The following is a 13,460-nucleotide window of genomic DNA, read 5'->3' on the forward strand; positions in this document are numbered from 1 at the left end:
CGAATTTCGCATTGGAGTTTTTTTAATACATTCAAAATATCATTGGCTTTGTTCTAATATGCGTTTATTAATGCCAAAATAAACATAACTTATCGAATTTACAAAAAATGTTACTTTTTTATTTATGAACGGTATGTGGAATAAAATGTTTTAGTTTGGAAAGATACATTTTTTTTAATTTTTAAGAGAAGTTCTAATAATATAGTCGAAACCGTTTATGATCTGGAAAGAAAACGGAATCTGGAATGTTAGCACTTCAACAACCCATAACTCGCTTATTAGACTACTTAAAAATTTCAGTTGCCACTCTTTATCTCACTCTTATAATGATCTCTTAACAAAATTATTATTATATTGAGAAATATTATCCAATTTGAATAATAAAAAAAGTGTACCGAACATCCTTAAGCATTATTGATGCTGCTATCCTTGTCTATCAAATTCATCACAGCATAAATATAGCGCTATCCTTTTCTAGTTTTCCAGCTCCACAACGTTGTCAGATCGTTTTTAACAAATAGAAATATAATAATCAATAACGATATTTCTATCTTCAAACTCACAAACTGAGGCACTCCGAAAGTGAATACAGCCTATAGGACTACCCTACCTACAAAAAACATTTCTGTATAAAAAGAGAGAGTGACAATATGATATAGGCCCATTATGTTCAATGAACCTGAAAATGTAAAAGATGTCTTTGATTGAAACCATGAATACAAAATATTATCTCAATCCTGAAATAATCTGTAGGCTACTCAAAACTATTCACTTACCTTGAGAAGACGGGCAGCTAAGCATAACAGCCAAAATAAATTCGAATATGTATTTTAAGAGATGCATTTTCATTTCAGGAGGATTCCAACTAATGCAACTCTAAATCTACACACATTTCATTATTATTCAAGTTGATTCTACTACCGTAATGCTAGAGTTTATTCCATCGAAATAGACCTTCTCTGCAGCATCCCTGTTTAGAGAAGGGATGACAGACCGATCGTTATTTTGGTCCAGCGTGCAGCCATTCTGCTAAACTTACCCCTCTAGCCCTGAATAATAGTGGAACCAATTATCCTTCTCAAAATATCTGTGTCTTCCTCACAAGGATGATTTTTATCTTTAAAATCACTATTTCAAACTTACATCAAACATAGTTGGTATTGTAGCCTGAAAAACAAACAGGCTTTTCCCCTTATCAATATTGAAATCAACTTTGAATTACGCGCTAGAAAACCATGACCTTCTACGCTACATTCGACCTACGTCACCACAGAATATATTATTGTATTCTGTAACAATACGACCTCCTCCATCAGAGTCCTTCTCAGACTAGTCATTGAAAATTTTCCGTCGTGTTGTTTAACCGTTTTTGATAATATTTGAAAGCTTGTCTACATGCAGAGCTACAGTTGAGCATTAACTATGAGCTGGAATGATACTCTTTCTTTGACAACGTTCCCAGATTTGATATTGAATATCAATGAGAAATTTTCTTAGTTATTTCTCAGATCAATATAATTATAATGAATCACATTATAACAAATGAGACTTGATATGGATTTAATCCAGTTTGAAATAAAATTTAGTTTAAAACTGTCACTGTGCAAACGGTCATTGGTCAAGTAAGTTTTGAGATTTAACATGATCATTTAATGGAGAAAATGTGCTAGTTTACAAAAATAGTTCCTCCTCTTATTGAATTTTTCTTTGGCATGTTTCATTGTAGCACCGGTTGGATTTCTTACCTGGAAAATGATAAAAATTGTGGATAAAGTATTGTATGATAACTTAAAATATTGTAAAAAATTTACTGGTGACAGAGGTTTATGTACGGTAAGTTATTTATTTATTATTTTTATGTTATATATTTGCTGTATAATTGGTTAGGTACTTTGAGTAATTTTATATTTTGTTTATTTTTTTTTGTTTTCCACTATTACTCTATTCCTGTTTGTGTGAAATTGACAAAGACTCATTCCTCTTTTTCTTAAGTTATCAAAATTGAGTGACTGTTTTTTTCATAAATTATTATATACAATATTTATAGTGTTGAACTTCAACCACAACTGTTAAGCTATTGAAGTTCTTTTCTCTTTTTTCCATCATGATACTATTTTCCCTGATAATTACATTGTAAAAACATTTGTAAAACAAGTTGTGGATAAAATTTTAGTTTTAGTTGAATAACTCTTTGAAATTTACCTTTGTTATTGGAGTTGGTTTTTCCAAAATTTTGTTCCATGATGATAAAATTAAACTACTCTTTTGTAGTTATCATGTAAATAAAATCAATAAATCAAATTCTTTTATTCCTCATCCAAAAAACAATAACACTCGACAACAATGAATACTTGTGTATTGTAAATAAATTGAATGAGAATGGACTGAAAATTTTATCCTGGAGCAATTTGTGCATCTCTGATAAATCTAAATATATGTGTAATATTATAGATTACAAAGGCATTGGTATGTTATAATCTTGCCCCCTCAATGGCCGATTTCAATTCCACAAACCACTCTCTGTCTCAGACAGCACCATATCGCGCATGCGTTAGCAACGGGTTTTTCCCGTTCCATTCAGTCAGATCTTTGAATGTAACGTTCTTTGTGAAGATGGTTACCGAGCACTGTAACTGGAGCCAATCGTCATTCTATTTGATGAAGATATTATTATCCAATGATGATTTATCATTAAATTCAATATAATAATCAATATATTATCATTTTATTTGATAAAAGAAAGAGTTCCTTTGGAAAATATAATTAATAAAATATAACAGTTGTTATTTAACTGATGTTAAAAAACATTATAACTAAGTCAGCATATTGTCATTTTAAAACAAAAACCGAACCCTCAACCTCCTTTTTTACATTTAAAACATCAATAAACATAACTATTTGAAAAACCTCTAATCCCTCCCAGCATATTGCAATTTCAAAGCAAAATCCTAACCTACCTTTCAACCTTTGAAATATCAAAAAGCATAATTCTACCTGGACCCTAGCCCTTTCTAGCATATTGCAATTCTAAAGCAAAAACCTAACCTAACCTTATGGAACATTATTAAATATAATCCAGAAAAAACCTAACCACTAACCCCTTCACATTTAATAATTTAGATTTCAAAGCAAAATCCCAACCCCCTAACCTATCCTTTCACATTTGAAACATCAAAAAACATAACTCTAACTGCACCCTAGCCCCTTCTAGCATATTGCAATTTCAAAGCAAAAACCTAACCTATCCTAATAACACATTATTAAATATAACCTAAATAAAGCCTAACCTCTAACCCTTTCACATTTAATACTTTAGATTTATTCGTCATCATTAGAACAAAACATAAACATGTGGTTCATTTCATGAACATGTTCACAAACATGTGGTTCAAAGCAAAATCCTAATCCCCTAACCTATCCTTTTACCTTTGAAACATCAAAAAACATAACTACCTAGACCCTAGCCCCTTCTAGCATATTGCAATTTTAAAGCAAAAACCTAACCTATCCTAATAAAACATTATTAAATATAACCTGAATAAAAACTAACCCCCAACTCTTTCACATTTGTTGAATGATAGACAAGGATAGCAACACCATTGCAAATCATAAACTACCATTATAACGTGGACCTCACTATAGATACTCAAAGAATACTTTTGAATAACTATGTTATAACTGTGACTGTTGCTGGCCGTTACTCTGTTTCTGAGACAAAGAGAAGCTGCTTCAATTCCAAGTACGACACTAGCGCTGCATGTGACCCACAATACCTATGCCTTCCCAATGATAGCTCTTACTTGAAATTGAAGGCCCCATTTGGGTATTTTAGCACGAGATATTATATCTTTATATGTGTAATATTATAGATTACAAAGGCATTGGTATGTAATAATCTTATAGGTTGCCCCCTCAATGGCCGATTTCAATTCCAAGTACGACACTAGCACTGCATGTGAGTCTATGCATATTCAAGGTCTTTGGTTGTTCCAATTCCCATTCAGCATTTTGGATTCTGGTTCAACGTTCCACAAAGTAAAATTATAGAATTTCTCTTACTATTCCTTTCTTTTGGTAATCTGAGTAAACTCAGGAATCTGACTGAGTCTGTCACTGACTCAAATTTGTCGGGAGGTGCAGAATTTAAAATCTACCGCATCTGACGCCTCATGACACGACAAACTGGGTTAGCCCAGGAAGGTGACCCAGTCTGTTGCCGACCTGATCTGTCGATAGTGTGGAATAAGAATTGACCCATTCTGTCGTTGACCCATTTTGTCTCTGTCTCATCACTGTGACGTTCAATCCCTGATTCAGACAAAATTAACCTCAATATTCAATGCGTAGGTAACATAGAATAATGTTAATTTCTTTTAATATTTTGTTTTCACTGGACAGTTTTGAATTCAATAACACTTTATCTTGATGACTTTTATATTAGATCAATATTATCTTCATGTTATGTTTAGACGTATTGTTAAATTAGATTAATAAAAAAATGGATGGAGAAACTGAAAAAAGTGAGGAAGAAAATGTATGGGAAGATTTTATTGGTTTGCCTGCTGATCCTCCAGTTATGAGAAATGTTTGCAGTGGCTGCAAGTGAGTTGAATTTATTTATTTTTATTCGGTATTCATTTAAATCATCCAAAAGAGCGAAGATGATGAGCATAATTAATTATATAGGCTAAAGTGCAATTGCTTGGTGACCGTTGTTATCTCATTTATCACTAAAGATAATGACTCAAACTATCCTCTTTCTTTTTTAAAAAAAATTGAGTCGATATCTTTAATAATAACTGAGATAAGAGCGGTTGTCCAACAATAATTGAACTTTTGGCTGCACTTTAGTATATGGGCCGCGGAATCTAGCATTGAGACCTACATAGATCGATAGAGGAGATCAAGACGAGACCAACCATGTATAACATTGTTGTCGATTTCCAAGGATTAGCTGAAAAAACATGGCAGAAAGTTCAAAATTTTTATATCAATTTTTATTTTTAATAATTTTTTATGGCAAAAAAAATGTTTAAAACTAGTGCAATCTTATGTAAAATTTGACGAGGAATCCAATGAAACTAATTTCAGGTTCGTAACTTTAGTAGTTTTTGTGATATTGCAAAAAATGTGCGAAAAAGTGCAAATTTTTGGTTTAAAAGAGGTGAACCTGTTTGCATGGTGATTGATAGATATTTTAAACTATTGGATTTAGTAGAATGATAAATTCTAAAGAAAAAATATCCAGTCACTTGATTACCTAAACTCAAAATTGCTCAAGATATTTGAGCAAATAAAAATATTGCAACTCCATTTTTTGCTACCTAGGGAGAACTTAGGTTAAAAAAGCTTAGATTGGGGAAAGCTTGGGTTAGGAAAAGTTTGGATTAGAAAATGCTCAAGTTAGGAGAAGCTTAGGTTAGGGGAAGCTGGGTCTAAGAAAAGCTTAGGTTGAGGAAAGCTTGGGTTGAGAAAACGTAGATAAGGAAAAGCTTAGGTTAGGAAAAAGTTGAGGTTGGGAAAAGCTTGGGTTAGGTAAAGCTTAGGTTAGGGAAAGCTGGGTTTGGGAAAAGCTCAGGTTGGGGAAAGCTTGGGTTAGGAAAAGCTCAGATTAGAAAAAGTTATAATTTAAGTTAAAAATTTTGCCACTATGAAATAGAATGATAATTTAGGTTAGATCAGATTAGAGTTCTCAATTTATAAACTCTTATGTCTCTATTAAAATTTATTATAAAATGTTTTTGAAGTACCTGTCACGGCTTCATTCCTTTCATGTTGGACTCATAGATGTCAAAGAACTCAGAGAGTATCAATTTGATTACTTACTTACTTGAGGTCGTTGCCAATGACTGGGGTTTTCAAATAGGCAGTGTCTGAGTTCTCTGATCACATTAAAATAACCTACATGGTATTTCACGCTGTAGAGGGGCTTGACTCCCAAAAAGAGGTTCCTTGTAGAATTCTGCAGTGAGTAGTTTAATGATGTGTATGGTGAATTAATCAGAAATTAACGCAAAGTTTAATTATAGGAATTTGTTCTGTCAAAAATTATGAATTTGCAGCTAAAAATTTCTTTTAAAAGGATAATTTGACAGTTGGTTCCATATGAATCCTAATTCGAATTAAAGAAACTGTAATAGGAATGAGAGTAAACACGACATAAGTATTTAATACCTTAAGAAAGGTTTTTAATAACTTGAACTATACAGGTTTCGTATTGGAATGAGTTTGTTTGGAGACTTAGTAACAGTAATAACAAATTCAAAACATATGTTGTTATACTACAGAAACTACTTTTCTTTTGCATCAAAACTTTCTCCATCATCTTTGGATCCGTCATTTTATGAATCCAACTTCATTTCAAATCCAGCTTCATTTTGAATATTCATCTTCATTTTTTCAAATGGGAAGGTGTTCATGTGATACATGATTTCGATACCGAATTCCAAGGGGAAAAGTTATGGCTAAGCCTTCACATTGATATCTCAAACAGTATCAACGACTTATTGAAACGGAAGATATTGATGGGCCAAGCCACATGATTTTTTTCTCAGGTGACATTTGAAATGAATAAATCCTGAATCTATTGCGAAATACAAGAAATATACTAATAAAATAATCATTAAATTACAATAGCTTTTGACGTGACTGGAAAAAGAAGTCTTGAGCTCCAGCCACGAGTTCTAAAAATAAGAAATACTTTTTTTAATCTAATAACATCAGTACAAATGATACAATTCTGTTGATGGATGATAATCTATGGATGTTGAACTTTATCAATAATCAAATACTTGATAAACAAAATATAGATGCACAGAAAATCAATATAAAAATTCTCGAATTTTAATAATGTTTACACAATTAATATTGCCAAAAATTGGCACGGTTCAGTCAACTCAATTCTCAATTTTAAAATAATAGTTTTGTCTTACCCACGATTCTTTTAATCTCAATTTGGTTTTTGTTATTTTATCCTTAATAAAGTCTTCAGGTATTTTATTTATTAGTTTATTACTCTGATATTCAAATTGGTGTTTACTAGATGTTAATGAAGTAAAATTAATATTGGAAGCATTTACTACAGTTGGCCGTATATTATAAGGGATTGTGCAACGGGTAAATTGATGGGTATTTTTATTAATAAAAAGAATTAAATTTGTCACATAAGTTTGACGTGACGTTGGTAGATCTATCTCTTCAAATAATAATCTGCTGGGATAGAGTCTGCGTACAGATATACGCGTCGCGAACATGAGCAATTTACTTTCAATTAGTTGACTGACTATATCTGTATTTTTACAGAAACGGTAAGATACAGATATAAAAAGCTTGGCAACAGAGCTGATTAAAAGTGAATTGCTCATGTTCGCGGCGCGTAAATCTGTACGCACCTTAATAATATGCTTAATTGTATTATAAAAAGTTTTTTTTATTAATGAGTGTCATACACTGCTTCCCATACTTCTATATTATAATGGAAAAGTGGATGAGAGTAAAATACTAATAAATTATACAAAAATAAATGAGTAGCCCGCAATAAAAATTGTAACAATCTGAATTTGCAGGCGTCCAAGCGTAGTATGCTGGTGTGTGGCGTTACCATCAGAGCCGTTGACTCCGTCCTGCCGTATAGTTCTACTGCAGCACCCGGCTGAAGAGAAGCGAAGTCTCAGGACTGCATCCATGCTCATCAAGGGCCTCCAAGCCGGACGCTGTCTGCTATTCAAAGGCAAAAAGTTCCTAGATAATCGGTGAGATACTATTAGGGCCAAGCCACATGAAGCTTTTATCAGATGAATCGGGGCTGATTCCCGAACGCCAATCCAATCAGAAAATCTGAGAGCTTCCTGCCCTCAGCCGATTCGTCTGCAAAACGCCTCATCTGGCTTGGCCCTCACAGTAGAATCTTGCCAATCCGGTGTATCGGCTGATCTGACGATCGGCTAACCGGCGATCATAGAATGCTCCTTCTCTTCCTCCTCCTCCTCCTCCTCCTCCTCCCTCTCTTCCTCCTCCTCCTCCTCCTTCTCTTCCTCCTCCTCCTCCTCCTCCTCCTCCTTCTCTTCCTCCTCCTCCACTTACTCCTTCTCTTCCTCTTCCTCCTGTATTTTTGGATCAATTTTTGAATTGATGATTCAATAGCATAAAACTTTTTAAATACACAATTTTCATGGATCTATAAAAGTATAATTCTATAAACTATTTTGCCTGTATAATCAATCAATCATTTTATTCAGTAAAATGCATTACAAAACTGGTCCCGCTAAACCTAAAAGATTTTACAGCAGGTGCCTACAAATAATAAAATACATAAATAGAATGATATGCTAACTTTAACAATAAACTAAGGAAAACATTTTTTTTTTCATAAAACTGGGAGTTTAGGAATTTAAAGAGTATGAGGTATCAAATGAACTAAGGGTGATTAATAGGGAATAGGGTTAATGGAAATTGGAAAAAAATGGAAAACTCAATAACTTCAAATCATAAAACCAAATTAAATTTTAATTAAAATAAACTTGATACTCTATAGTAAGTAAGCATCAAAAGATATTAATCTTATTCAGAATTAAGGATAATACTAAACAAAAAATACAATAAGTGATCGGGAGTCTTAAACGCTAATTATCCATCCATATAGTATATGAAAATTATATGATATATTAATATATATTACGAAAAATTAGTCACTCTAAGGCGGCGGTGTTTCACAAACACTAAAATTCATTTTACCAGCAAACTAATATTTATGTTGATGTTGTCACTTCTATCACTGCAAACATAAAATAAAAAATTAAGTATTTCTTTTTCCGAATTCAACTGTCTTGGAAATGTTCCTTATTAAATTGGCAAGCATTTTCTGAATGAGTTTGTACGTCTCGCAAGTGATTCCTGCATGTATTTATAGAATAAAACACATATCAAGAAAAACTCTGATCTACTATTTAGTCTTCAACTTATGGCATTCAAAACTCTATACTCTTATATTTTTGTCTTTCCATGTAATGTGAATTGTAGGAATAATTCTACATTGATTTGTCACTGTTCTCTTTTGAATAACTATTGTAACTATTCTCTTTTGATTAATTATGATTGATCAAAATGTGAAGTGTGAGGAGCTTTGTTGTCGGGTTCGGTGAAGACAACCAAGCTCCTTGCGTCAACTAGTCTCCCCGACAGTAAATCTCCCGATTTACAGATTTTCGGGACAGTAGGCGACAACTAAGCTCCTCGGACGCTGACGACAACCAAGTTCCCCGTCAGTAAAGCTCCTTGAAAGTGGTTCTAAAAGGAGCTTTACTGTCGGGGAGCTTAGTTGGCGCGTTCCCAAATTTACACTGCTTTGTTGGATGAATGAATGAATGATTGATGGTAGGCTATGTGTTGCAGGCAAGACGGTGTGATGGACATACTGCGATCTCCATATTCGGTGCTACTATTTCCGTCACGTTCGTCGGTGAGTCTGTCAGAATTGGTTGGAGATGGATGGACCGCAGGCAGTCGCATCGACAATATCGTCATAATCGACGGCACGTGGCCGCAGGCGAAGGCCATCTACAACAACAGTCCTGCTCTGCAGAGCATGCAACAGGTGGGTGCTGAAATCTACAATCCACTATAAAGGGTGCTGCATCATAATTTCCTTTTTTTGAAATGCGCACCTCTCAGTTAGTTGATGACTTAGCGGAGTGCTATAGTGAAGTCCACGTTATAATTTATTTATTTAATATTCATTCATAAATGGAGACAACGGGGGTCACCCCAAATCTGTCTCCTTTACATATTTGTACAATACAATATTGAGATTAAAAAAAAGGAAAAAATAGTTATAATATTATTGATAATAATAAGAAAAATATTAATAGGAAAATTAATGTATAAGAAAAAGAAGAAAATGACAAAAAATACAATGAGTACAAAAACTTGTAATCTAGTTGAAAAAGAGAAAAAAAACTTGATAAATGCAAAATTGAAAAAACAACGATTGAATCAAAATATGATCAGAACTTCTTATATAAATAATAACAAAATACCGTACCTCTCGCCCCAAACCATGTACACAGCCACACCCATGCATCCAAAAGATATTGTTGACATCCACCTAAACCATACTAGCGATAAAACTTTGCGGAATCTAGCACGAGAAAACCAGAAGACATCTAGTTGCCCCGTTAAATTATTGTAAATTCTCTGCATTTTATTCAGGGGAGAGTGATAGTTTCTTAGAGTTCTGGAGCGGGGAACCATGAATGAAAAATCAGAACGTCGAGCCACAGGTGATACATATATATTCAACTTAGATAGTAAATGTGGTGCATCTATTTCATTATTCAGGAGACCAAAGAGGAAAATGAGTGCTCTGACATCACGCCTTACTTTTAAAGATTTAATGTGAAATAAATTTCTCAGTGACTCAGTTGGAAAATCTAACGGACAATAGTAATTGAATTTCTTGTAAAACATGAATCTCAAAAATTTATTTTGCAATCGCTCCAGTACACTAACTCTGTCTGCATGATATGGGCTCCATATCTCTGAAGCATATTCTAGCAGACTTCTCACAAGTGACTTGTAAATTAATATCAGAGGCAAGACATTATTAAAGGGTGAGCAGCTTCTCAGAATAAAACCCATTTGCTGATTTGCCCTAGTAGCTATCCAATCAATGTGTGTATTGAAAGAAAAATCAGAAGCTAATTGAACTCCAAGGTCCTTGAAGTATCTTACCTGCTCCAATGGACTGTCACTTATATGATACACATTCATTTGAGGGTTGAGTTGACGATTGAAACTTATGAATTTACATTTTGAAACATTAAACCTGAGTCCAGTAGTCTCACACCAATGAAAAAAATGATTGATATCACCCTGTAAATAAAATGTATCATCAACATTCTTGATCTCCTTGAACAATTTCACATCATCTGCATAAAGGAGACAGGAAGAATTCTTTATAACTTCGGCAGTGTTATAATGTGTTATAATTCTTTATAATGGCAGTGTTTGATTAGCAATTATTGTATTGCTATCCTTGTCTTTCATTCTACAAAGCGGATTGCGCTAACTCTTTTTCGCTTTGCTCTGTTGCCAAATCGTTTTTTAACAAAGTAGAAATATAATTAATCTACAAAATATTCAATCTTGATTATGAAAATTCATTATAGAATATAATTGATGATTTTAAACGAGAATAAACAGTTAATAACAGTCAAACTGGTATCAGTTACCCTCAATGGAAGGCATTGACAAGACAGAGGATCAGCAACGTTGTTCTCCTACCTTTACCCACTGCCATTATAACGTGGACCTTACTACAATAGTCACTTTCGTGAGGCTACATTAACTGAACCTAACCTACACACAGAAGTTCTTCATGAATGAGAGAGAAGCAACGTATCACAAACGAATGTCAGCTGTTAGGCTGTGTTATGCTAAAAAGACGTAACTCCAAAAAGCTCCTTGTTACTTTCCTTACCCTATTACCATAGGTAAGGAAAGTGTTGCTTCCCGAAAAAATTGATGTACCCCAATTTCCAAATTTCTATACGTTTCAAGGTCCCTTGAGTTCAAAAAAGTGGTTTTTGAGTATTGGTCTGTATTTATGTGTGTGTGTGTGTGTGTGTGTGTGTGTGTGTGTGTGTGTGTGTGTGTGTGTGTGTGTGTATATGAGTGAATGTGCGTCTGTGTACACGATATCTCACCTCACGATTAACGGAATGACTTGAAATTTGGAACTTCAGGTCTTTACACTATAAGGATCTGACACGAACTATTTCGATCAGATGCAGTTCAAGATGGCGTCTAAAATGAAGAAAATGTTGTCAAAAACAGGGGTTTTCGCGATTTTCTTGAAATGGCTCCAACGATTTTGATCAAATTTATAATTAAAATAGTCATTGACATGCTCTATCAATTGTCACAAGTCCCATATCTGTGAAAATTTCAGGAGCTCCGCCCCAACCTATGCAAAGTTTGATTTTAGGTTTCCAATTATCAGGTCTCAGATACAATTTAATGAAAAATTTCGAGTGGAAAAGATTGAGCATGAAAACTCTACAATTAATGTCTAGTAACATTTTTACCTAAAATTGAAAATAAACTCGAAATTCGAGAAAATGTGATTACCTATTCAATTGCAAACTGTTGGCAACTGTTGATTCTATTAAATCATTCACTATGAAGTGATAGCAGGCCTCGTGTGTCTCCAGCGTTATTGTCCTGTCACCAGCTGGTTCAGATCTTTGAATAGTAGACTTGAGATGCGCGTGAACACTAGCGTCAGGTGATCAATTTTCATAACGGAAAGGAAAGTTGTGTGAGTGCGCCACACCAGATTTTTTACTTGACTTGACTATATTATTTTTGTAAACGGTGATGACGAATTGAATGAAGAATTTATTGCATTGCAGGCAAAATTGATGATAGGTGGAGGCAGCGAGTACGTGATTCGCACCCAACCGACGGAAGGCTGCCTGTCGACCCTGGAGACGGCTGCCGAGGCATTGTCATTGGTCGAAAATGACGTCATCTATCGACGCCTGCTATTGGCTCCGCTCAAAGTGCTCTGCGATCATCAGCTGGACCACGGCGCGGTCACACATCAAAGCAAGGAGTTCCGGATTCGAACGAAGACTTACCCCAAGTTGATCGGTAAACGGTTGAGTCGTGTTTTACGGCAAGGACACATGATAAATGACAATCAGAGCTAGCTAGCCATCATTAGACAACATTATTGTATTTTTCTCACTCTATTCTCAATAGAATCTCACTATAGTAAGTTGGAATTCCGCTTAGAGAGAAAGAGAAATTAGAGATACTTTATTCTAATTACAAAAAGGGAGAAATTCTGCACAGAGAAGAAGAGCAATATTCTCTTTCTTTCTCTTTCTTTTCATGAGACTGTCCCTCTCTGTCATTAGACAACATACTGTATTTTTTCTCACTCTATTCCTAATAGAATATCACTGTAGTAAGTTGGAATTCCGCAGAGAGAGAGAGAGAGAGAGAGAGAGAGAGAGAAAATTACAGAAAATGTTTTCTAATAACAAATTGGAGACATCCTGCACAGAGTAGGAAGAGCTATTTCTCTTTCTTCAATCAATGAGACTATACTATTCTAAGGGAATTGAAAGATGTCACATTATTTCTCGAGATTAAAATATATTTTTTGCAACAATATAATACTTCATTAACTTTTCCATTCCTCAGTAAGTACCTAGAGTCCATACTATTCTACGGGATTGGAAAATATCACATTATTTCTTGAGATTTAAATATATTTTTTTCAATTTGAATTTGAATTCATTACTCTTCGCATGTAAAACAATAAAATAGTTTGGCAATCGTCACATATTACAAAACAAAAAATCACAACAAATAGTAATCCATGTCATAAAAACACTTATCAGCCAGTCAGTCCTTCAATTTTTTCTTGAGCTGCACTCTATTGTCTATGTCCT

General features: G+C 34.0%; 1 protein-coding gene and 1 long non-coding RNA gene across 2 annotated transcripts; one reads left to right on the top strand and one right to left on the bottom strand.

Annotated features, from left to right (window-relative positions):
- Positions 1 to 1,543: 1,543 nt before the first annotated feature.
- LOC120353038 lies at positions 1,544 to 6,499 on the bottom strand. The gene is made up of 2 exons (XR_005572157.1): positions 5,831 to 6,499; positions 1,544 to 1,745 (listed from the first exon to the last, which is right to left on the bottom strand). It is a non-coding gene; the product is annotated as an uncharacterized LOC120353038 (long non-coding RNA).
- On the top strand, positions 4,287 to 13,177 carry LOC111057720 (tRNA-uridine aminocarboxypropyltransferase 2). Its single transcript, XM_022345178.2, has 4 exons — positions 4,287 to 4,602; positions 7,566 to 7,751; positions 9,391 to 9,592; positions 12,411 to 13,177. Exons 1-4 carry the CDS (start codon positions 4,499 to 4,501, stop codon positions 12,708 to 12,710), a joined length of 792 nt encoding a protein of 263 aa, XP_022200870.2. The 5' UTR covers positions 4,287 to 4,498; the 3' UTR covers positions 12,711 to 13,177.
- The last annotated feature ends 283 nt before the right edge of the window (positions 13,178 to 13,460 follow it).

The sequence above is a fragment of the Nilaparvata lugens genome, chromosome 9 (assembly GCF_014356525.2).
Source record: "Nilaparvata lugens isolate BPH chromosome 9, ASM1435652v1, whole genome shotgun sequence".
NCBI lineage: Eukaryota > Metazoa > Arthropoda > Insecta > Hemiptera > Delphacidae > Nilaparvata > Nilaparvata lugens.